The following is a 26,205-nucleotide window of genomic DNA, read 5'->3' as shown; positions in this document are numbered from 1 at the left end:
GAAAACTTCTTCTCAGGGAGTGTTTGCTTAACTGGTCCTGTTTCCATACTCTTCTTCTTTATGACGCCCATCTAATCATAAATCAATGTGTGTTGCAGACATTACCCCTTGGGCTACTGCTGAGGAGACATTTTACTCCTTTCCAAGGACAAGTGCTGCTGTGTCCTTTAAGGAGTTATCATGTGCTCAGAGTATTAGTCAGAAGTGTTCTTCACAGCACTATCATGTAATGGATATGCAGCCCCAATAGTCATCACACCACATTTCATTACCATACGAATTCTCTTTATTGATGTCATTTAAAGTTGCTTTATTATCTCAGATTTGCTCATAAATCCACCATTTGCCCACATTTTTTCTAAATTTTCTCTGGCAGAGAACCCTCCGAACCTTCCTTATGGCAGTCAGACTTGCTCCCTACACTTGCTCGCCACCAGCCACTCACCCAGACCTTTTACACCTCACCACTTTCAAATGTCACCAGCCGCCACTGACAACCTTATCACTCTCTTGCTGAATGAGTGCTCCCCATTTGCTACACTTCTTCTTCGAGTAACGCTTGGGTGTTTCAATATCCCTAAGACTTAGTGATGTCATATTTATGGCAGCACATCCCTACTCTGAAAATTGTTCCAGCACCACTGCAACTGTTCCTGTTAGCCTGAAGCTGTACCTATCATTGTATAGCTGTAGTTAAGCATATGAGGACGTTCAAGGGATAAAAAATCTTCATCTGCGTGTATACAGTTGGAGCCGGAATATATGAGGTTTCACTTCATTATGATATCAACATATGGGCACATTATTGTGTACAATGCCTGTAATAGCAATGCTTATTTATAAATTTGTTTATTAAAAAGTGTTCTATAGCGTTTCTGAGGACGTAGCCTAACGGCTAGGGCGGTTGATCTAAAATCTGGGGAACTGGGTTCAAGTCTCGGCAATGACGCTCAACATCCTGTGATTCTGGGCAAATCAATTAATCTTCCTGTGCCTTACAAAAAAAAATATTGTGTCCTTGTGTAATCAATTGGTGCTCATGTAAAGCGCTCTGATACCTTTGGGTCAAGTTTGCGCTATATATAACTCCGGGTGGGAGGGGGGAACAAAGGAAAAAAACATAAAAACATATCAGGCGTATTACATTTAAACAAGAATTACATCAATGGATACCTATGACAAGATAAGTTACGGTTACGCACAATAAAAGAAGATTTTAGTTTTACACATGTAGCCACAGTAGGTGAGCTGTTCGATGGGATCTGAAGACATGAGAGGAGGACTGGACTATACATCTACTGAACAAAAGTTCCACAAATCACTTGATACAGCAGTAGAGAAAGACTGCAATTGGTGTATCTGGTGTTTCTGGGAATAGCATATTCTTGTTTCTAAGCTCTTTTATTTAGTCTTGAAGTTTAGAAGATTGACAAGGTTAGAAATCAAATTCATGTGCCGACATCAGCTTAACATCCAGTTATAAAAAGTGGCTCTTCCTTCAATCAATAACCAATGTATGCTAGAAAAGACTGAGGTGACCTCTCTAGCTGCAAGTAGGAGTCTGGCAGTGGACTGTAAAATGGACTTGAGAGGGTTGAGTGAAGTCCAGGGTAAGCTTGCAAGAATGGCATTGCCTAGGTCAAAGATTAACATAATCAGTGTGTGGACAGCAGATCTTAGATGGGTGGTCATCAACACAGAGTTCATTTAATGGGATCATGGAGGTTTTATTGCGTTGAGGACCAGCGAAAGAAGAAATTCCAGAGAGCAGTTTAGAAATGTCTCTGTAGATCAAGAGTCATTGGGTCAAAGTTGGCCTTGTGTTTCTGAATGAAGACAAGAAACATGGTTTGAGTTTGGTTGGGACAGTGGCTAAGGTGAAGGTATTGTGTAAGTAGGATTTTTCGAAGTGGATTTGGATGTCATCCCCATATAGGTGTAGTGAGTCTCCCAATCCTTCGAACAACAAACTCAACAGTTCAAGAAAACACTGGAACAATGTGGGCTCTAGGATACCAACTACCTTCAGTCTCCCTGCCTTCAGGTATCACAGCCATATCTGCTTCTGAAAATCAACTGATTGTTGTGTTCCTAATGGATAGTTAGTAAGAAAGTATGTGCTGTAATGCCATCAGGCACACTAGATGACACTGCCACACAACCTGAGGAATGCCACTGAATCTTTACCATCTTGCATTAGTTGGTTAGAAAAGAGGAGAACCAACTCTGAATTTGTCTATGGAGCCTCATACTGTGTTCCAAGATATAGATGTGGTCTGCCGCTAAAGAGCTTGGGTTTGACATATAGTGGTGGAACCAGAAATATGATGTCTGTGTTAGACGCACAATGATATTACGTGGGCATCTCACATCGGATAGCTGCACCTGAACATAGAATGATTGTACCTGGGCATATGAAGTTACAAATAACCCATGAAGGCAGTGCCTGGGGCATAAAAGTACATATATCTGCGCATGTCAGGTGTACTTTAATATGCAATGTCTTTATCATTACAAGTGAGGCTATAACTGTGGTTAAGATACTAGTCCTTTTCATTCATGTGATGCTATATATGCACATATGATTGCAGTTGCTGTGCATATGAACCTGTATATGGTATCCTAACGGGTCACCTGGGGACATGAGGCTAGTATCAGAGAATACAATGCTGCACCTGGAGTATGATAGAACAATCTGCCATATGATGGCACCTGAGGCTGAACGTAATAACTAATGGTTGTGTCTTGGCAGATGAGGCTGCACCCGTCTGAGGCAACAAATGCTGAAGGAACATTGAACACTTCTAAAGCACATCTCTCTCCCAAAAGGACTACTGACGAGAGGTACTACTCAGTGAAGTTGTTCCCAGAGAACGGCACATCAGAGATTCACCTTGTATTAACACAGAAAAACATGCAATTTCTGACCTGGATCACAACACCTTACAAGAGAAAAAAATCAGTTGGTATGACCAAGAGCTGCCTTTATTTACTCAGAGAGCTGCCTGGAACCTTACTGCATTTTTATCAAGGGTGCTTTTGGCCGGCAACCAGAAGACATTGTATCCCCAGCGCTGACCTACTATACAAAAAGGCACCAAAGATGTCTCGGTCAAAGTCCTCCAGTCCTCCAGGCAACTCTGCAGGAGGAAACTCCAGAAGGACTCTATAATGGCAAGACTAGCCCCGCTGTTAACGTTACAAAGCAAGTTTCTCTGGACCCTTGTCTTGTTATACAGTAGAGCCAGAAAGGTATCATAACTATGTGTCCCACCAGGGCACACTGTTCTGTTTACTATTCTGCCCTGGGCAGTCACTAACTGAATGCAAATGTTCCATGGGATCATTAACAAACTGGCACAATACAGTAAATTACGCTCAAAGTATCCCATGTGGTCTCGTCTGTCCAAGGGTTTGTATAGTTTATTAGTCTAGTCACATTTCACAAGTATTAACCCTCAGGGTGGCTGCTGGCCTGAAACCTATGGCCTACAGACCTGTTTATCCAGGTCCACAAATGAGAATGCCCTCATATTATAATCCACAGGCGGATCCCATATATCAATGCCACTGGGACCATGGAGTCACCATACACTGTTCTGGTCTTGCAGACACGCATCATGGCACCTGCTTTCCTCAGAGGCCAGAACATTGACAATTTTTGCTGGTCAGGGGTATGGCTTGGGTTGAGGGCCTTCTTTTATTCTTACATACCAACTTTTACTGTTGTGACAGAACCTGTACTTAACAACTGTACATAGGTATATTTTAACAGTTTCTGGTATGTGATAAATATACTTGTGCATATCAATCTTTCATGGCCTCATTAAGCTGTACAGTGGCATATAGGCTGAATCAAAGACTGCAATACCCAGTCAGCATAGCAATGTATGACTACTCCTAGAACATAAAGGCAATACCTGGGTATGTGAAGTGTCACTTACCATGTCACAGCTATATCTGGGTATGTTACACTGTACATAGGCATAGGAGGTCAGTATCAGGGCAACACACATTAGACAAAATATCGCACACACACCAACACAGCGCAAATCTGCTGCATGTTTGGATATCAGCATGCTCACAACACATTTGTAACCAAATACTTACTACCATAACATACACATCACTCATTAAACAAAGCACTAAATTAATGTCCAATGTATTTAAGGAAGCACATATTCAAACACCACATTCCACACAACACTATGCAATAATGTATACTGCACACCTTTCCTACAACGGAATGCATAAATAAAGAACTCTGACCACACATCTAATATTAGCACCTACAGAAGATGGCTCAATGAGCTACCTAACACACATATAAATCAGCTGGTCAATGGGTATATGTACTGAAAGAGAAGGTACATAAACAATCTTGGTACAGTCCTCTGACCTCACCTTGCAAAACCATAACCCACTAATTCTGACACATTCACCTAATAAAGGCACCTTCCTTACCTTACTTCCACCTCAACAAACATGATTAGACTCTAGCCTATGATGGAAGCCAATTAACCAGTTGGAAAGTCACCCCATATCTATCGTTCTGCAGAAACAAATGGAATTGCATACTAATAGGAGACTGTGCAATACTATTAGGGTGCTTTACATGTATGTATGCTAGTTCCCTTCAGTCCCCCTGTCTTTGGTATCATAGCCAGGCATGCTGTCTCATTTTAACTGATTTTGTTTTCTGATGACATTGTACTTAGAAAGCCAAAATGTCAATGCCTTTTATTTTATATAAGAACTGACTGCCGTCTTTGATAACTAATTACTCAAAAACGTTTTCTCTGTAATACAGTGCATATCATCCTAGCCAAGGTTTTGCTGAAGGTTTTAGCAAGAGGATTTGGGCAACATGATTCCCTTAATCATAAGCTCAAGAATCAAACACTTATTGGAAGAATGTAAATCCAACGGGCATTTTACACAGATATGTTGCATATAGTGACACTTCTGGCTTGCTCTGCCCTGCCTGTATCACATGATGTGTAGGGTGCCAGTTTCTCAAATGCCTGGATCTGAACTCAATGGCACTCTCTGTATAGCCAGTGGTATTACTACAGCAGCAGCAATGGAGTACTGCAAGTCCAAACCAGACTCCCTATCTTCTCTCTGGGGCATATATTATGCACAGATTGCTGTTTTCAGTCAGGTTTCAGAGGAACCACATCGAAACTCAGCTACTCTACTACCCTGCTGGCCATGTCCCCATGAGGACTGTGAGTTTGGCAAAGTACCCTCAGAACTTCAAGCCTTTTGCTATTAAGGAAGCAGGGTGTTACTTATTCTTCCCCCAGATACCTCAGTGCTCTCTGTGGGCTGAGAAGAAACACTCTGACCCCCATGTGCATTCAGCCCACTCACAAGAAGTAATCCTTGCACTAGAGAGCTTCGCTAATTTTGTGCCAAGATGTGGAAATGCAAAAGTTTGAAGCCGGGGAGTAGAGCAGAATGCTACAGAACCACAGCCACACAGAATAAAAAAGGTGCGGTAGACACAGAATGACTACCATCAGATGTGGGAGATGGTTCAAATCTTACAAAAATAAAATGAAGAATTACATACATGAAGACCTTGAAAACAGACAGTGCAGAAACAACATTTGTATACAAGGCATTCCACAAGGTGCTGAGGGGCTTGATACACAAGTTTTCACAAGGGAATTAATACACTCCTTCAGAGACAATCCTGATGACTCATGGCTAAAACTAGAGTGCAGTGTTATGTTTATGTCATATTGGGCTCCACAAAATGGGGCCTATATCCTGTCTAAGAAAATCAGTCCACAGTCTTCCTATTAAAGTCATGGTCAGTTTCAATATATTGACTTTATTTTAAATGTCTTCACTATGATTTAAATGTCTTCAGAGCTCTTCTCACTAGTATCTGGGACAAAAGATCATTAGGTACCTGTCAGCAGAACTCTAGGTTTGGCTGACATTATGATGTTATGAACAGTCTGCTGAGCAAAATGTAAATTGCAGGAAGATCGCCCATTCTCTGGAATTGCACCTAGACCCAGGATTGAACATTCTCTTCAGCTTGCAAGGAGCAACCCTTACTGTCTCTCTAAAAGGTAATGAAAGTCTCCATTGAGAATTGAACAATTACCCAAGGAATCAGTAATTTTGACTTACGATTTCCCCATGTCAATCATCATGCTTCTTGTTTGCTCCCAGGGTTGCACTTGTTAGTCACCTAGATATCGCTAGGTCTGTTAAGTATGTGGTGTAAATAAATAATATGTATTCTGAACATTCTGCTCTTGGTATAGCCTCAACCTTGCACATACACTGTGCACATAAAGCAGACACAAAATACACCGTCCATTACCAGACCTGAAAAGGCACAACCTCCTAACTGACCTGCATACGCTGTGGAACTTTGATCTGCCGTACACCAAAAGGATAATGGTCCCTATGGTAGTAACACATATTTAAACCAATACCATAACAAATGTATATACCAAAACAATGTTAAATATAACATAGTCCATAAAACAATGTATCTACAAATAACAGCAGAATTATGCAAAAATACGTTCTCAGTATTCAAGTGTAGATGACAAATTGTGAAATATGGATATAACAGTATATAAAGCATAAGGGCAGTCCATCTATTTCAGATTGCTATTATGGGTGGGTAGGAGTTCTGTACATTCAGTTGACAGAGTTTCAATCCGCTTTCATTATCGGATCATCATCAAGACTTAGGTTAGTATGGCAGAAACAGTCAAGGAAGTACAGTGAAAACTACATACAAAATTTAAGAACCACAGTTTTGGTGGGGAAATGTGGAAATATCAATGAAGATGGTCAAGGAATGGCATGACTGAGGGATGCCGGGGGCAATGACTCAAACTGTAAATAATAGAGCCGCAACCTCAGCTAGTGTTGTGAGATTCACAAGGTAGGTGGAGACTGAATGAGCCCCAGGACATGCTTCACAATGTGGGTTTCACAGCTAGCACTGTAAACATTCAAGATTACTACTGTTCACTAGTTGTACAATCTCCTCGTAGTGGGTTTCATAGTTTTGGTAAGGTTATGTCCCATATGTCAACATTTATGTTACCTTTTGTTAAACTATAAGACCTATATTAAAATTGTGTCTGGGGCAGCTAAAAAAAGTTATACTGCTATTTCCCTGCCAAAAGATTAAAAATAAAGGGTAGAGCAACTGATCTTGCTTCTCTTTCCCATCAGCATATTTTGGGGCTCAAATACTGCTCATTTGGGGATAGGAACTCATTAAGGACTACAGGCACTGCTTTCTATATACCCTTTTTTTCTTCATAAGCAGTGGAGACACCTTCATTCAGCAGTAGAAACACCCCTTTTTCATAGAAAAGGTACAACTTGGGCAGAAATAGGGCAGCTTTCCTCCTGCACAGGACAAATATAAGTATGACAACAGCAGTGGCAGTTTTCTACATCAAAGGAGACAAACAAATCAGGCAGCAGCAGTGCAAATTTTACTTCCTCACAGAATTGGTACAGGATGGCAGTAACGAAGCAAAAAAGGAAAACGCGATACGTTTAAAAAGAAAAAAAGAAAACTTTGCAGTTTGATTTTTTAAGAGTATGCAGTGGTCCGTGGTCCCACTGCCTGCTCTTTAAAATATGAAAGCAGAGTGGTCCCTGACACAATTTCAAAATATCACTTAATGTAAATCTTATTTTTTGAGGTAAACAGATCAAATCTGTGGAGAGGAGATGTATTATTTGCAAGAAACAGTATTAGTATAACAAACCCAACACAAACAATACAAAAGGTCAATTATGCTTGATCTTTCTTTGTCTAATACCAAATTTATTTACATGTTCATAAAATAAGGAAAGGAAAGAACTGCAACCAGCAGTAAGAGAAAGGGGGTGCTCAAGTGAATTGAAAAGAGAAATAGTTTGAAGGACAAAGTTAAGATAATTATGTACAACTCAAATTACACTTTTTCAGTTGGACAAACAAGGAGGCCTACCCATACATTACTATCCATATAAATCATACAAAAAAGGGAAAGGGCAAGGAAAATGATGAATAGATGATATAGGCCTCAGAATGATAGGGGCGTAATTGTCGACGTTTTGACCCTGGCGCAAAATGGGGAATTCACAACCTCTGCTGCGGGTCTTCTTCAGGACTGGGGTCAAGGGAAAGGGGGAAAGGATCGGGTCACGTCAAAATGACTGGACGGGCCACCTATGGATGACTTATAGGTGCAATTCCAAAATATGAATACATTAAAGGGGAGCACGATTGTGTGAATCCTTCAGATGTATCGTTCCCCGTAGTAATCAAGGGTGACGTAGTAAGGAGTCCGTTATCCGACCAGGAAGAAGCCCAATGAATGGAAGGGGTCCTGGATTGAAGGGTCCGTGAGAAATTATATTCCAAACGGCCACCGAATTAATCCGCGATACGTCAGACTCAAACAGCGTCTTGTGGGGCTATCCAAAGCTCCCAGCTTTGAAGGGTCCGTGAGAAATTATATTCCAAACGGCCACCGAATTAATCCGAGATACGGCAGACTCAAACAGCGTCTAGTGGGGCTATCCAAAGCTCCCATAGGTGGCCCGTCCAGTCAAACTATTTCTCTTTTCAATTCACTTGAGCACCCCCTTTCTCTTACTGCTGGTTGCAGTTCTTTCCTTTCCTTATTTTATGAACATGTAAATAAATTTGGTATTATACAAAGAAAGATCAAGCATAATTGACCTTTTGTATTGTTTGTGTTGGGTTTGTTATACTAATACTGTTTCTTGCAAATAATACATCTCCTCTCCACAGATTTGATCTGTTTACCTCGAAAAATAAGATTGACATTAAGTGATATTTTGAAATTGTGTCGGGGACCACTCTGCTTTCATATAAACTGTTACCCAGGTCCTTGGATTCATTGGGTCAACCCCATTGCTTTAATGTGCTCTTTAAAATAGTTTGATTTCCATTCTCAATGGGGAAGAGGTCCCGTGGGGACCCCTTCCCATTTGCAAATGTGTTACCACTTCCTACAAGGAGTCGGTAAAATAATAATGTTTTGCAACCGTAATTCGGTCGCAAAACATTCATACATCTGATACAAATTCGGTATTTGGAATGGACGCCCCTTTCAAATACCGAATTGCTAACACAAATTGCGATTCGGTATCGAATTGCAATTTGTGTTTTGTACATATGTAAAAGCATTTTTGCGGTCAGGTATTGTGAGATGTCAGTCGGACTTCAGCTGAATGTTTACATACAAACAAAAACGCACACACGCTCTCTCACTCTATTTTGAAAATCCTCAAAAATATTGGTTATTTACCAAAACATTTTGTTCTCTTCTAGTCTTTCTACCAATCCGCATTCCTCTCCATTTGCTCTGTCCTTTAGGCCCCTCTCATGTACCCTGCTTGTCGTATTATGTATTTACACATTATATGCCATATGCCAGCCTGATTGTCGGACAATCTGAAGGTCATCCCCCTTATCCGCCCATCCCCCCTACCGAACCCCCTCTCTCCCACTCCCTTCTCCCTCCAAGATATTGGGTGCCACCTGTGGTGAATGATTATACTAGTTAAACGGATGCATTGCTCACTCTGTGAGATAGCACGAAATTACTAGTCTGCCTGTGTTAACACTGTGTTGCGCTCCTTCCAGGTTCGGCTGGCCCTGATGCACGCGGAATATTTCATGAACAATGTCAAAATCAACGACTTTGTGAAAGACAACGAGGAGTGCAAACCCGTCATCATAAACACTCTTAAAGCCATGTACGACCTGAACATGAACGGCCCGTCCAGCTCCGACTTCAGCAACCCCCTGACGAGGCCGCGCCTGCCTTACGCCATCCTCTTTGCCATAGGAGGCTGGAGCGGCGGAAGCCCGACGAACGCCATCGAGGCCTACGACGCCCGCGCGGACAGGTGGGTGAACGTCACGTGCGAGGAAGAGAGCCCACGCGCCTACCACGGGGCGGCCTACCTGAAGAGCTTCGTCTACATCATCGGGGGCTTCGACAGCGTGGACTACTTCAACAGCGTCAAGCGCTTTGACCCCGTGAAGAAGACCTGGCATCAGGTGGCGCCCATGCACTCGAGGCGCTGCTACGTCAGTGTGACGGTGCTCGATAACTTCATTTATGCCATGGGAGGCTTTGACGGGTATGTGCGGCTCAACACAGCGGAACGTTATGAGCCGGAGACAAACCAGTGGACTTTAATTATGCCCATGCATGAGCAGAGGAGTGATGCCAGTGCAACCACCCTGTTCGGAAAGGTAAGAGGATTGCCACGCAGTCAGGGATACATTTACTTACCTTAGGTCAGGCCTACTGGAATTATGCGGCAGGGTAACAAAATCATGCGGCAAAAAGACAAATTATACAGTACATTTTATGACAGCATTAGTTCATTATTTTGACATTTTCATACATGTTAACCCAGGCTGATGAGGTTTCATCTCATTATTGCCAGTTTAATATTTAAATACAGCCATAAGTAACTAGAAGGTGACCAGTCAAGCTTTTTAAATGGCCTCAACTGTGCGGCAATACGCGCTGCTGGCTTTTTACTATTTTTTTTACGTGTGAGATAAGAAACAATATTTTTTTATTATACTCTGCAGATGATGCAGCAGTTGACAGATTATGTGGTAAATCTATAATTATATGTAGCTGTCACAGAAAGGCATAATTCCAGTATGGCCTGGCTTAGGTCCTTACTACATGTTACATGATTGCGGGTCCCTGATGCACGTTCTGCCTAATAGAAAATGGGCACCCTAGCTGGTGTAGAGACCCTGTGCTCAAGTGTCCTGGAATAATCGTGAATATAACATTTTAAAAGTTTTGTTTGATCTTATTATAGGCTGCAGGGGATGCTGCAGAATCCCCAAATTGACCCTGCTAGAGTTCAGAAAGTGAATGAGCCTTTACATCCTTTTTTCTTGTCACATTTGCGGTGCATTCAACGACAGAGGTCAAATGTCAGGCCACGTTTTCTGACAAATTGCTGCTTATTCTTTTAGCATGGAGATTGATATTTACTTTTCAATCTCTGCCTGCATAGGTAAAGTATTTTGTAAAGTGAACTATCTGTCAATCTTGCTGGGGCACACAGAGTTTGAAAGAAAAGACTGTAGGATGTAAGTTTTTTTCCTAACACACAACAACATTTAAATACTTGTAAATTAATTGCACAAATTGTACAGCATAGAACAGCAGTTAGGAAAGAAGATATGAAGCACATTTTTTTTATAATTATGAAGTGTGATTAAATTTTTTTTTAATACAATTACATTAAATCAATACACTTTGCTTTACATGGTGATGTCCAAATGATGAATATTTGCTCAAACTCAATTTCCACATATTATTTATAAGCTATATAGTTGTATCAATAAAACGGCATGACAGTATGAATTGTATGGCCATTTTAGTGGAAAGTGTTCTGTCTATAAATGACAGTGTGCTGCCGCACCATACTTTAATAATATATTTGCGACATTGTGCTCCAAAATTACTAACGGCTACGTGCCACACCCTTACCACTCTCTGCTGAATGAGCATGGCCCATTTGCTATATTTGTTCTTTGTGTGACGCAGGGATTTTTATTAAATCCATATAGGGTGACCGCCATAAATTTCACAGACCGTCCGTTATTTGTGCCTCATGCCCGTTGTCCATGATGATCCCTTTCACTGACACCTTTGGGCTGTAATTCTCGACGTTGCAGCGGGCTGCTCTGTCCTCCTGAAAGAAGCCTCAGAGTTCTGTGACAATATAGGTGCCAGCTCACACTCCTGCTGTGAACTCAAGCGCCTGAGGCAGCCCATCCCGACCTGGCATAGACTTCAATTGGCCCATTATTATTGTTTGCCGGCCGATTATCCCATACAGAATGATAATGGGCCTCTCTGTGTAGTTACAACATTTGCTGGGCCTCCTCCTGCCCCAGCCTAGGGACCGGCATTCTGATTTTCTTCAGGGGCTGATGTCCCCCACCGGGCGCTAAGCTTTGAGAGGTTGCATTTTGACACTTCTTACAGGGTTAAAATCACAGACTTCTGAGTCCCTTGTGTGCCAGCAATTTGAGCTGATAATAATAATGTCAGTTTAACTCTAGAAATTAATGTATTTGTTTGAGAGATCTGAGTTTTGCCTAGTCTGAGTATTGACTTATCATAAAGTAGCGCAGAAGGATAGTGCGACTCCAGCAAATCACAATATGTAACATGCTGATCAAATAATTCTTTTTTTATGTAGAAATTTCAGTGGTTACTGTTTTTGTCACAGAGTCCCGTTTGTTAAGTGCATTTCAAAAGATACAATCCAAATATAGCACAGTGAGCTATGAATGAAATAGCAGCATGGGTTTACAGCCTTATTGTTTTTCTCTAATCTTTCATTATTCTAAGGTTGCTAAATAGTGTTCTTTTGGGTAATAATAATTACTAATTAGTAAAAATAACTTCAAGGCCAATGTTATGTTTTAAATCCCAAGTTAGTATTTTTTCAGGCTAAGCATTCTTAACATATAATGCCTACCAGTATGGAAGACATAGGACTCCTACACATTTGAGTCCTCATTGCCCTCAGGAGGTCCTCTGGAATTATGTGTCGGGGAAGGGTCAATTTATGGGGCAGGCAGTGGCGGCCGGCATGACTCACAGGTGGTGTGGCGAGGCAGGGCGTGGGGAGGGTAAGGGGTTGCTCACTAAAAAAATATCTGCTCCTTGCTCCTGCTCTCCTCGTGGGACAGAAAGCCAGGAAGAACAGCCAGGCTCCACTGACCAATCACAACGCTGCAATGCAGTGTTGTGATTTGTATGCACCCAGGCTCACCCGACCAATCACAACGCTGCAATAGAGCCTTGTGGTTGGTTGTGAGCATCCTTCTTCGACCCTCAACCAGGTAATGGGGCCAGAGCTTGTTCTCCAAGCAGGCTGTAAGCCCGAGAGGGCCGACCAAACAATCATTGTGTACTTAGGAATAGGCAAACCACTTCTCCCCTGCCCTGCTCTGAGAGCAAAGCAGTGCCGCCTGCCCGCAAAGGAAACATAAAATGATAATAACTTAAAGTTATTATCATTTTATATTTCCTTTACTTTACACTGCTCACAAGCAGTGGGGCGACGCTCCTCTGCCATAGCGGAGTAGCTGCCACTTGGGGCAGGGATCAGTAAATTATGCGGCAAGAAAAGGCAAATTATGTGACATAATGTGTCAAATTTTGTGAAAGTATTACTTAATTATTTTGTCATTTTTTAACTTGTTAACACTGTCTGGGCATAGGTTGCACCTCATTTGTATCAGTTTAACTCTCAAATATAGCAATAAGCTACAAAAAGGTGACCAAACACCGTTTGTAAAAAAGCCTTCCACAGTGAGGAAAAACATGTTGCTGCGGTTTTAGTAAGTTTTGAATAATTTGAGCTAAAATCTGCAGATTTTGCGGCAGATGATGGAGTATTATTATATGGCAAATGCAGAATATGTATAATTTTGTGAAAATAGCAGCTCAATTGCATAGTTCCAGTGGCCCTGGTCTCAAGTAACATTTCCTATAGATTGGCTTACACACTCATAACTAAGGCTCCCTGTTTTCCGCTTTGACTGATTTTTACAGATAAATACAGACAGAAAACCATTTATTTTCTTGTCTGTATTTATTTTTTGAATGCAGATAAAAACAGAAATTGGGTGGCAGATAAAAACAGAAATTGGGTGGTTTGTGAGTGATTCTAAATACACTTTGCTGTGACTGTTAGACCAATAACTGTGTGGATTGATAGGTAACAGGGTTAAAAAAAGAAAGGAATTTTAGTAAAGAGGCTTAAACAGCAGTGTGGGAGAGCGGGCCGGATATATAGACGAGGAGGCTGGATATAGTGTTCCAGTTGTATGGTTTTTATTCAACAATAAGAGTCAGGGACATAGTCTCGGGTTCCACTGTTTGGTTCCGGTCTTCTCTTCTCTACAGATGTCTTCAGGTCTCCTCAGTGTTCAAATGGATTGGGCCTGGCAAGCTGTATGGTCCTTCCCCGGGAGGCTCAGAAGAGAAAAGAAGAATACGTAGCCGTTAGTTCTTTCCAGGGTTCCCTTTCCTGAACTTAGGTTACAGTCACCACACCCAATAGGTGATATTCCATAAATAAGGAAGGGGGGGGGAGATGGGCTGGTGCTGTGAGGGGTAATAATAGTGTTGGCTAGGTCGACAAAAGTGCACCATGAACCTAGGCAGTGAATTGGCGATATCAATGGGTATATAGAAGTTTTAAGCTTGGTGGGGGTTCATGAACCAGTTGACTAATACCAGTAATATACCACCAACAACAAAATAAGTACGAGCAGCTAAGTGCTATGTGGTCGCATACGGTTAAAGAAACAGCTGAGTGACCCTTCCTTAAATCAGGAACCTCCCGCCACCCTCCTGTACACTCCTATACCTTCCGCTACCCTCCTTTCCCACTTCCCAGGCACTCTCCACTCACCGGCTCTGCCGTAACTCTCCTGAGTTACGGCCGCTCTTCAGCCACCTCCTGTGGGGACCACCAGTCCTCGCACCACGTCTCGTCTTCTTCTCCCGCTTCTCCTCCGTTCGCATCTTCTTCTTCGGCGTTCTCGTTGCTCTGCTCCTCTCGGCGTTCCTTCTTCCTCCTGGTTTCGCGCGCCTCATCCGTTTCCTTCCTGATTCCTATTTCCTGTTCCGGTCCTCTTCCGGGGTTAGTCCCGCCCCCTTTCTCCTCGCTGGGGAACAGTTCCGGGCCCTGCACAAACAGAGGACATGGGGGCATTACTGCTGATTGTCTCGGTCGGAACCTCGCAGCCACGTCAGGTACGTTGTGATGTCGACAATGGTGTTTCAGCCGCGGTATTTGACCCGTCCGGCTCGGTAACCCCTCACAAGCAGTAAATATGCACTAGGCTGAAACAGAAATGTGCATATTTTCATATAAGTGCTTCGATTTATCTTTTGCGGGTATTCATATTACTGAAACCTGGCAGACATTCAAGCATGATTCCATATTTATTGGTTAAATAAAGGTGGAAATATACTTGTTTCAACTTAATTTTTTTACAAAACTCATAATAAATATGGATAAATACAGACGGAAATGGCACAAAAATAAATACCATAAAAATGGGAGCCCTACTTATAACACACTCTTACAACCTACTCTATCCTACATACTTGGAATGCATAGCACTGTCCATATTGATTACCCAAGGTGTCTTACAACACGTATTTCAGGGAGCACATTGAAAAACTAGACACTGTACAGCAGACCCAAACATTAGAAGATATCCCTTATATGAAGGATAATGGATAGTATGACACCATCCACTCCGGATCACCAACCGACCCCTGCCCCCACCACGTCTTCAACAAGGCCGACTCCATCATCGCACCCCAACTCCGGGACATCATCAACGTCTCCTTCAACACCGCCACCTTCCCGGAGAGCTGGAAGAACGCCGAGCTCATCGCCCTCCTGAAGAAACCAACAGCGGACCCCACCGACCTCAAGAACTTCCGCCCCATCTCGCTCCTCCCTTTTCCTGCCAAAGTCATCGAGAAGACCGTCAACAGACAGCTCGCCGCCTTCCTCGAAACAACCGGATCCCTCGACCCTTCGCAGTCCGGCTTCCGAGCCAACCACAGCACCGAGACCGCCCTCATCGCAGCCACCGACGACATCAGATCCCTGCTCGACAACGGGGAAACAGCGGCCCTCATCCTCCTGGACCTTTCTGCGGCGTTCAACACTGTCTGCCACCGCACCCTAGTACAGCGCTTCAACAACATGGGAATCCAAGGGAAGGCTCTGGAGTGGATCATCTCGTTCCACGCCGGAAGAACCCAGAGAGTCCGCCTCCCCCCGTTCAGGTCCGAGGCCACCGAAGTCATCTGCGGCGTACCACAAGGATCCTCACTCAGCCCCACCCTCTTCAACGTCTACATGAGCCGCCTGGCAGCCATCGCACGCCAACACAACCTCAACATCATCTCCTACGCCGACGACACCCAGCTGATCCTCTCCCTCACCAACGACCCCGCCACCGCCAGAGCCAGCCTACACGAAGGGATGAAAGACGTCGCTGTGTGGATGAAGAACAGCCGCCTGAAACTGAACTCAGACAAGACGGAAGTCCTCATCCTGGGATCATCGCCCTCTGCCTGGGACACCTCCTGGTGGCCCCCCTGCCCTGGGCACCACCCCCAAGCCAACGGACCACGCACGAAACCTGGGCTTCATCCTGGACTCCTCCCTCTCGATGACCAGACAAGTCAACGCCGTATCGTCATCGTGCTTCAACACCCTGCGCATGCTCCGTAAGATCTTCCGATGGAACCCCACCGAAACCAGGAAGACAGTCACCCAGGCACTCGTCACCAGCCGACTGGACTACGGGAACCCCCTCTACGCGGGAACCACTGCCAAACTGAAAAGACTCCAGCGCATACAGAACGCCTCCGCACGACTCATCCTGGACATCCCTCGCCACAGCCACATCACGACCCACCTGAGAGACCTGCACTGGCTCCCCATCAACAAGAGGATCACGTTCAGACTCCTCACCCACGCACACAAGGCTCTCCACGACATGGGCCCGAAGTACCTCAACAGCCGCCTCACTTTCTACACACCCACCCGCCAGCTACGATCGCCAGCCTCGCCCTCGCCGCCGTACCACGCATTCGCAGAGCCACCGCTGGAGGAGATCCTTCTACTACCTGGCGGCCAAGACATGGAACTCCCTCTCCCCATCCACCTACGGCTGACCCAGGACCATCTCTTTCATGAAACAACTCAAGACATGGCTTTTCGAGCAGTAGTGGACCCTCCCCCCAGCGCCTTAAGACCCTACTGGGTGAGTAGCGCACTATACAAATTGCTGATTGATTGATTGAAAATAAAATCACCCAACTGGTGGAATGCCTAAGAGTTAAAATAAAACCTAGTACATCAGGCGATGGTAGGAAAAAGAGAACCCAGAATAAAGAGAAGACCTGGTTCGATGAAAAATGTCATAAAGTAAAAGCAAGCATAAGACAAAGAGAAAGAAGACTTAGGGGAAATTATAAGGTAGAACCTTTGGGCAACTTTCAGAAATTAAGGATGAAATATAACATGAACACTAGAAATAAAAAAAGAACATACAAAGAGAGTTGCTGTGCGAAATTATTATCTGTAATAGAATCTAAAGATTTGAAAGGTTTTTGGAAGGTGGTCCCAGAAAGTTCAGGCAAAATACTAAGGTCCTTGAATTGCGTTGTCCCAGAAGATGATTGGGTACTTTTTTTTGGGGAAATATATGGAAATTGGCCTATAAAAGAGAGATTGAGTTCCATACTAAGGTCAGGTGTGAGGGAGCTCACTAAGGAACACTTCACCCCTAGTAATATTAAAAAAAATATATTCTAACCTTACCCTGTCTCAAGCCGCTGGCCCACACAATCTCCAGGCCGTAATAATAAAAACCAGGCCAGAGTGGTGGGAAGAATTCTTTTAAAAAATGTTCCTGGGAATACTTAATACAGGTCATATACCAGGACATTGGAGAGGAGCAATCATAAGACCCATCCACAAACGAGGAGATATAACAGCCCGAGGTATTATAGATTAATTAACCTACTGGACATAGGTGAAAAAGTATTTGCCAAAATAATCTTGGAAAGACTTAACGACTAGGCAGATACATATCAGGTTGTGCCCCCAGAACAGGGGGGGGGGGGGTTTAAAGAGGGGCATTCCACAGTCGACCACTTCTTTGCGCTCTGGTCCATTGTGCAGAAGTTTGTAGAGCAAAGGGGAAGTTTGTTCTGCTGCTTCGTGGACTTCCGTGCAGCATTTGATCTATGGACTGTGAGATACTGTGGGAGATGTTAATTGGATTGCACTGCAAGGGGAGCCAGCCGGAATATAAACGGAAAACATATTTCATGTATACTATATGCAGACAACCTCGTAATAACGGACCAAACAGAGATTGGTCTGCAAAAAAAGATGAATAGGTTTAACGAATACTGCAGTCTTAAAAAACTTGTAGTAAATATGGATAAGACAAAGGTTATTATGTTTTGGAAGAAGAAAAATAAGGTTCAACTGGTTTCTGGGCTCCACGATGTTGGAAAAGGTGGACGAATATAGGTAGCTGGGGATGTGTTTGAGAAAAATCTGAACTGGCACACCTATCTAGAGGCATTAAAACTGAGGGCATTAGCTTTGGTTAGTGGGTTAAAAAATGTTATGGAGTTTATGGTGAAAAGTCGGAATAACCGTTTTTAAAAGCTTATTCAGCCATGGTACCCCCACAATTCCTATATAGAGCCGAAGTGTTATATCTGAATGGTAAAAACAGATGGCATGTCGAAGAGGGAAAATGTCTGAAAAATGTACTATCATTGCCCAAGTCCGCAATGGTCCAGGCAGTGAGATTAGAAACAGGATTGACATCATGGGGTATAATTGCACTGATGGCACTATTAAGATTCTGGCAGTACCAGGGCAAGGAAGAAGATCATATAATCATGCAGTGGTGTAGAAACGAGATATTGAAGAGTGAGCTAACATGGATAAAAGGGGTAAGAGAAACTATTACTAAAGCTTGTAGAATTTGAGGATCAAGCTGAACCCCTCGACTTTTCAATTTGAGGTAGGCAGGAGGGAACTCAGGACCCTGGGGAGTGAAATCTCTCGAGCCCAGGACCAAGACTATCTCATGGGGAAAAAATCTTTACACTTCATGTTTAACTCGTGGCAAAATTAATGTAATTTCCCTTATATGGATATACTACCCTGTCATCAGTTAAGAAGATAATTACTAAGGTTAAGAATTGGTGTCAACCCTTGCTATGCTAACAACGGGGTAAAAAGAGCAATGATTGATAGAAAGGGTAAATGTGTCTGTGCCTTGGGCACAACGTGTGATACTCTACATATTTTTTGGGATTGTCAAAAGGTTTTGGATATACGGAAAGAGATTTTATGCCCAATTTTTAAAAAGTATGGTATTAAAAACAGGGTATAAGCAGTAGGTCTTCTAACTGAAATGAGTAGTTTAGACACAGCTTACGCTATGGGGAAGTTCATTCGTAAAGTAAAAGAAACTCTTAAATGTGAATAGAACTGATCTTCTTGTTCGTATGATATAGAGTACGATATACGGAATGTTGGAAGGATCAATGAATTTTAAATATGTGAATTTTATGGAAAATGTTACTATGAAATGTGATTTTAGGTGGTGTTCTCATGGACATTTTAAATGTTTAAGGACTATTTAGCGCAAATAAACCTTGTTTTGAACTGAGTAGCACTGTAAAAGAAATTAACTACACATGACAGCTGGTCTATGTAGGGATGAGGGGCACCATTGGAGGTTGGTCTCCTTCGAGAAGGAGGTCTTTGGCCAGCCCAGTCAGGGGTGTAGCTTTCATTCCTGCAGCCTATGCAGTGCCCCTGGCCCTTAGGTAAAAGCACTTCAGCACCTCATTTTGGGCTGGCTGGTAGAAAGGCATAGTCTATGAACAGAGAGATTTTATTGTAATCAGTGTTTCTGTAAAGTTTCTAACATTTCCAGTTAATAGAGAACGAAATGCACGATTAGAAATACCTACATACCATGACAGATGTGCTCTAATCCCAGAATCTTCTAGTACCACACTGTATCCTGTCAGATAAATGCTCGCTCCATACTTAAACCTTAGATGAATTTCTCCCTCATTCTTTGAAAAACTGCCTTTTCTTAACAGTGAATTTCTGCCTATACAAATGTATATGTTATTTCAGTAGCGCAACCCTAGCCAGAAGGCCGCAGAGTACCGTACAAGGTCCAAGAAAATATTTAAGCGTACACCTGTGTCAAAACTTTGAGGGATATACTGACTAACATTTCACACAACACAGTGCAGTAAGTGAAGTTGCTGTGTTGCGGGAAAGAGCAGAGTAGCACCACATTTTCAAAGATATGGTGCATTGGAATTGAAATTAAAAGGACTGGCATGCAAGTTACAAAGTGAACCCTCACATAAGCTCTGTTCTCTCCCTATTCAACCTCCTCCTCTCTCAGTTCCATTTTCTCAATTTGTTCCCTTCTCAACCCCTACCTAGCTATTATTCTCTAACCCCTACAATCCTTTCTATTGGCTCCCTCTACCACGCCTTTTATCTCCACCTTTTTTCTATTTTCAACTTTCTTTCTGTCACATTCACCTTCAGCTTCGTTTTGCATCTGTTGTTTGCTCTTTTCTCTGCTCCATCTTCCTCTGCTGTCTTCTTTTCTCATTTCACGATCTGTTCTTTCTCTCAGCTGGCAGGCCCTTGCTTGCTTTCCTCTTTTCTCACTGTTCACTCTCACTGTTCCAACCTTCTGTCTCTCCTTCTCAGTATATAGCCTCTCTCTATTCTCACCATTATTTTCCTTTTTTCCACACTCTCTAGTAGTGCTATTGCCTATGAACTCTAAGTCTATGTTCAGCCTCAGAGTGATGCTTCTGGCATTATCATTCATTGTGATGGGGGTAGAGATGTGAAATCTGCCTCATGTCGGCTGTCAAATTCTGCTTGGACTTCACTAAATCTATCCAGCTACTAGTGAATGTCTGCCAGACACTCCAGTATGTAATACAAACTAAAGAACATGAACCTATTTTGATTTGTATTTCTGACAACTGTCTATTTTATAATCGTGCAACGTCCTCAGATTTGTCCGTGAAAAGGACTTTTTGTTCTGAATTTTGACCCTTTGTCCTGAATTTTTACTGTCACTGTCCAGAATTAGCCTTAATATCAGGTGATCACCCTAAATCCATAGGAGTTCACTGATCGGAAAATTGTTCCATCACCATTGTATAGAAATGATTTAGAGTTGCATGTTAATGGAAACTTCCTTAGTTCTAGTTGAAGAGTTAAATGTGGAGGAAAATCCACCTAGGAAATTTTCTCAGATGTTGGGATAGATTGATTGGTGGATCCAGGGCAGTTACAAGGGTACGGGCAAAGAGGGCAGTACACCCTAGGCTCCATGCCTTCCAGGGACTGGCTCCCTATCAGCAACATTTATATATAGATTTTTAATTGCAAGCAGGCCTGCTATCTAGATAAATAACAAATTAACTTGAGTGTCCAGACTAGAAGAGGTCGATATGCACTGTATTTTCTCTTACACTGAAGTACATTTTTAGGTCTCGCATAGGGCAGCACATGTGCTGCCTCTACGAGGCATTAAGTAATCACTATTACTGGTTAAACTCCACAAATTACATTTCTCTTTGCTTCCTCACGTACCATTGGTGAAATCTGGTATTGCTTTTCTTAACGTGCTCTTAGTTGGCTGGTGGGCCGGTGAGTCACTTCCGTTTTCTTACATTTCTGGAGGAAGCAGCATCGACCAACTACTGTAACCTTGTGCTGCAGGCGGTATCTTTCAATGCAGAAACGACTTCCTTGTTTTTTTTTTCTTTTAGGCCGGCTCGCACAACTTAATTTGCCCTTCCCCTGTGCTGCTCTCCATATGGGATCGAAGTTGGTGAGGGAGATGGCTCTCACGGTGTGCATTAATGCATGGCAGTATCACCCGGGCAGTGTGCATTAATGCGTGGCAGTATCACCCGGGCATGAAGCAGGCAGCGCCTTTCTTTTGTTTTGTACGCCGCAGTGTGCTCCCAGAAGCTTCCCTGCCCTTCGCATTGAATTCCCCCTCCTCCCTCACGCTCGGCACACATGCAACCTTTCCCTTAAGGCGGCAACGCTTCTTTAATACACACTCCCCTCTGCAGCATTTGCTGCTCTGCCAAACTTCCTCCCTCTGCTCGCAGGCGCCTCCCCGCTCCACCACGCAATAAAAGTAAAGGTAAGCGCTGGAACATACAGACACCCGCAGGGCAATAGAAGTCGCACAGTTCATGCCCGACCTACATGCTCACCTGTGAAGTGAACATGGATACTTGGAGAAATGTATTTAATGAAGTGAAACCAGAGGTAAGAATCGACTGAATATTTCAAATTTTCATTAAAATCAACATCAAAAGGTTTGTTTGTGCATGTATGCTACTATCCTCCACTAAATCAGAGTTGAAATTTCTACGCCCCACCCAGCGCTGGCACGCTCCACTTCCCTCGCTTCTTTTATATCTTGCTTGCAAACAGCACAACAATCAGCCGCACCATTGACTTATTCACATCTTTAATTTGCTCACTCAATGACACCGGCGTTATGTAATCAGAGTGCCGAGCCTGCTACCAAGCATTATGGATGACGGCCTGATTTAAATGCGGGACATTATGAAGCTCTCAGTGGTTCTGTAGTTCGTTTTTCACAAGGCAGTACTTAAATAAACTGCTGGAACGCATATTTCAAACACACTGTATGATGTAGACTAATCATGTTACCCCGTAGACAGCCCTGTCTCAATCTTTTATTTGCTTTTAAAAAAGACAGGTTAAAACTGTGTTTCATGAAATAAATGCACAACTGCACAGTTAACCAAAGGTAAGTTGATGATTCAAATAATTTTGATCAGCCTGTGTATGTAAAATTAAACGCGATCTAAAGCGCAGTTTCAGGGCACCATGCTGTGAGTGAATACCTATAATATTCTCAGCCACGCAATACCTATAATATGCACGGCTGACGAAAACTTTTATTTATTAACATGACCCCCGTTTTATTAACAGCCATGCAATACCTATAATATTCACAGCCACGCAATACCTAGAATGTGCACGGCCGCAAATACTTTTATTTATTAACATAAAGCCCGCTTCACTCGCAGCCGCACTTAAAAACTGGCACGCGCTATATCAAGTTCCATTGACTTAATAAATGCGCTTGTCAGAGTGGAATCTAAACGCAGAACTTTGCTCATGTCGGCTTCTTTCGAACCACATGAACAGTGTCACGCAGGGACGCCAGGGGTGGGAGGAATGCCCCTTGGTTGCTGCCTGCTGGTATGGGGCACAACACGAGGTAAGGCCCAGTTTATTTTTTACTGCTGCAGTTACTTGGAATTCAGGTGAAATGCGTGTTCTGCTTTTATGTTGCAATGTAATATATTCACACTGCAAACCCACTTTGTTAAACCATCCATTTTACTCAATATATAGCACAGTGCCTCTAACAACTACTGTTAAGGCAGACATCACACCTCCTTAAACCCCCCTAAGACTACAAAGAGCCTAGGCTATGAAATCATAAAAAAGTTGCTCGGGCTTTGCTGTAGCTTTAATGCAGTACCTTTTGCTTATAGTTCAGCAATCTTGCCACCTACGCACATTGCTGGTGTATTTAGGAAATGAGTAAAAACACTGGCTGCATGCCCTTCCCTCTATTAAGTCAGAAAATAGGGTACCTTTTTTTTATCTGCCATTGTGTTTAATTGTATTTTTCCCTCTTTACACCTCTTTTGTTGATAATTCGCCATTTGCTAAGTTCCCCATGCAATTTGGCTGTACTCAAACCTGCACATTGAGTTTGTTTTGGTGCTTTTATGAACGTTCCTCTATTTAGTTTGCGTCATTGTTAATACTACTAATCTGATCTGAAGGTAGCAGGGTAGAAGCTCAGGGCGAAGCAGACTACAGAGTTTTAGTTACACCCAAAATTCCTTCAGTACTTCCAACAACAAGTATTTGCAATGCAATAGATCTCGCATTTGTGAGTGTTTGATCTATTGCCATTGTAAATAACAATGCCTTTTATTTATGTTTTTAAGGCCTTAACTGCGGCTGTTATTTCGGCGCAGTGCGTGCGTTCTGAAGAGAGGGTGGGGCTGTGTCGGCCGTTGAACGTTCGCAGCACCAGCCAGGTAGTGCTCCGAACGTTCAGCGGCCAACAGCAGCAGCAATGGGTTAAAAACCTGCAAATAATGCGTAAACACGTACTTTGTACATATGTACTTGCTTATAAAAAGCAAGGCTGACAGCAAATGTGACTTTTTTACTGCCAGCCTTGCTTCTTGTAAACAAGGACTATAAGTACAAAGTGCGTGTTTACGCACCTGTTAGACCTGGCATCTTAGGCGTGGTTTCCCCTGTCTTTTTGCCTCTGCATCCTGTCTTTTTGACGCTGTGCTGGATTTCGTTTTTGCTGGTATAGATGCTTTGGGCACTTTGCCACTGCTGATCAGTGTCAAAGTGCAAGTGCTCCTTGAGTAACATATGATTGTAATTGGTTATCCATGATTGGCATATTTGTCTCACCAAGAAGTCCCTAGTAAAGTGCACTAAGTGTGCCAGGGCTGGTGATACAAATGCTACTAGTGGGCCTGCAGCACTGATTGTGCCACCCACATGAGTAGCCCTAAAATGGTGTCTCAGGCCTGCCACAGCAGTGCCATTGTGCAGTCTGTGCACTACCATGTCTTCCTGGTCAGTGTCCGCACTGACCGGGCCTAACCCGTCCCTTTCTGTACACATTGGTCACCCCTATGGAAGGCCCAAGGTACCCCTTGGGCAGGGTGCAGTGTATTTGAAAGGTAGAGCATGTACTAGTGCAGGTAACATGCTCTGGTAGTGAATTACGTTTTTCACTATTGTCAATCAATCAATCAATCAATAGAATTTGTATAGCGCTCTAGTCACCCGCAAGGGTCTCAAGGCGCTGAGGGGGTGGGGGGGTCGCTACTGCTCGAACAGCCAGGTCTTGAGTTGTTTCCTGAAGGAGAGATGGTCAAGGGTCAGCAGTAGGTGAGTGGGGAGGGAGTTCCTTGTCTTGGCAGCCAGGTAGGAGAAGGATCTTCCTCCGACGGTGGATTTGCGGATACGTGGGACGGAGGCGAGGGCGAGGCTGGCGGATCGGAGCTGGCGGGTGGGTGTGTAGAATGTGAGGCGGCTGTTGAGGTACTTCGGGCCTGTGTCGTGGAGAGCCTTGTGTGCGTGGGTGAGGAGTCTGAACGTGATCCTCTTGTTGACAGGGAGCCAGTGCAGGTCTTTCAGGTGGGCAGAGATGTGGCTGTGGCGAGGGATGTCCAGGATGAGTCGTGCTGAGGCGTTCTGAATGCGCTAGGGTCTTTTCTGGAGTTTGGCTGTGGTTCCAGCGTAGAGGGTGTTCCCGTAGTCCAGACGGCTGGTGACGAGGGCCTGGGTGACCGTCTTCCTAGTTTTGGTGGGGATCCATCGGAAGATCTTTCGGAGCATGCGCAGGGTGTTGAAGCAGGATGACGAGACGGCGTTGACTTGCTTGGTCATCGTGAGGGAGGAGTCCAGGATGAAGCCCAGGTTGAGCGTGTGGTCCGTTGGCTTGGGTGCGGTGCCCAGGGCAGGGGGCCACCAGGAGTCGTCCCAGGTAGAGGGAGATGGTCCGAAGATGAGGACTTCCATCTTGTCTGAGTTCAGTTTCAGACGGCTGATATTCATCCATTCCGCGACGTCTTTCATCCCTTCCTGGAGGTTGGCTTTGGCGGTGGCGGGGTCGTTGGTGAGGGCGAGGATCAGCTGGGTGTCGTCGGCATAGGAGATGATGTTGAGGTTGTGTTGGCGTGCAATGGCTGCGAGAGGGCTCATGTAGACGTTGAAGAGGGTGGGGCTGAGTAAGGATCCTTGCGGAACGCCGCAGATGACTTCGGTGGCCGCGGATTGGAACGGGGGGAGGCGGACTCTCTGGGTTCTTCCGTCGAGGAACGAGATGATCCACTCCAGGGCCGCTCCTTGGATTCCGGTGTTGCTGAGGTGCTGTATCAGGGTGCGGTGGCATACAGTGTCGAAGGCTGCTGAGAGGTCCAGGAGGATTAGGGCAGCAGTTTCCCCGTTGTCGAGCAGGGACCTGATGTCGTCGGTGGCTGCGATGAGGGCGGTCTCGGTTCTGTGGTTTGCTCGGAAACCGGACTGTGAGGGGTCGAGGGATCCGTTGGTCTCGAGGAAGGCGGAGAGTTGTCTGTTGACGGTCTTCTCGATGACTTTGGCTGGAAAGGGGAGGAGCGAGATGGGGCGGAAGTTCTTCAGGTCCGTGGGGTCCGCGGTGGGTTTCTTCAGGAGGGCGCTCAGCTCTGCATGTTTCCAGCTCTCCGGGAAGGTGGCGGATGCGAAGGAGCTGTTGATGATGTTCCGGAGTTGGGGTGCGATGATGGAGTCGGCTTTGTTGGAGATGTGGTGTGGGCAGGGGTCGGTTGGTGATCCGGAGTGGATGGTGTTCATTGTGCGGGTGGTGTCTTCGGTGCTGACAGGGGTCCAGGTGCAAAGGGTGGTGGTGGGGGCGCTGGTTCG

The 26,205-nt window shown here is 44.1% G+C and overlaps 1 protein-coding gene across 2 annotated transcripts in view; it reads left to right on the top strand.

The window, feature by feature from the left end:
- Window positions 1–26,205, top strand: part of KLHL10 (kelch like family member 10) — a 239,886-nt gene that overhangs the window by 158,572 nt on the left and 55,109 nt on the right. For both annotated transcript variants that reach the window (XM_078645444.1, XM_078645443.1), the window contains exon 3: window positions 9,659–10,276. In XM_078645444.1, coding sequence (XP_078501570.1) covers window positions 9,659–10,276 — 618 coding nt within the window. The remainder of the gene's footprint in view (window positions 1–9,658; window positions 10,277–26,205) is intronic.

The sequence above is a fragment of the Lissotriton helveticus genome, chromosome 5_1, assembly GCF_964261635.1.
Source record: "Lissotriton helveticus chromosome 5_1, aLisHel1.1, whole genome shotgun sequence".
In the NCBI taxonomy this organism is placed as follows: domain Eukaryota; kingdom Metazoa; phylum Chordata; class Amphibia; order Caudata; family Salamandridae; genus Lissotriton; species Lissotriton helveticus.
The sequence above is the reverse complement of the archived record's forward strand: the minus strand, read 5'-3'. Positions and strand labels throughout refer to the sequence as shown.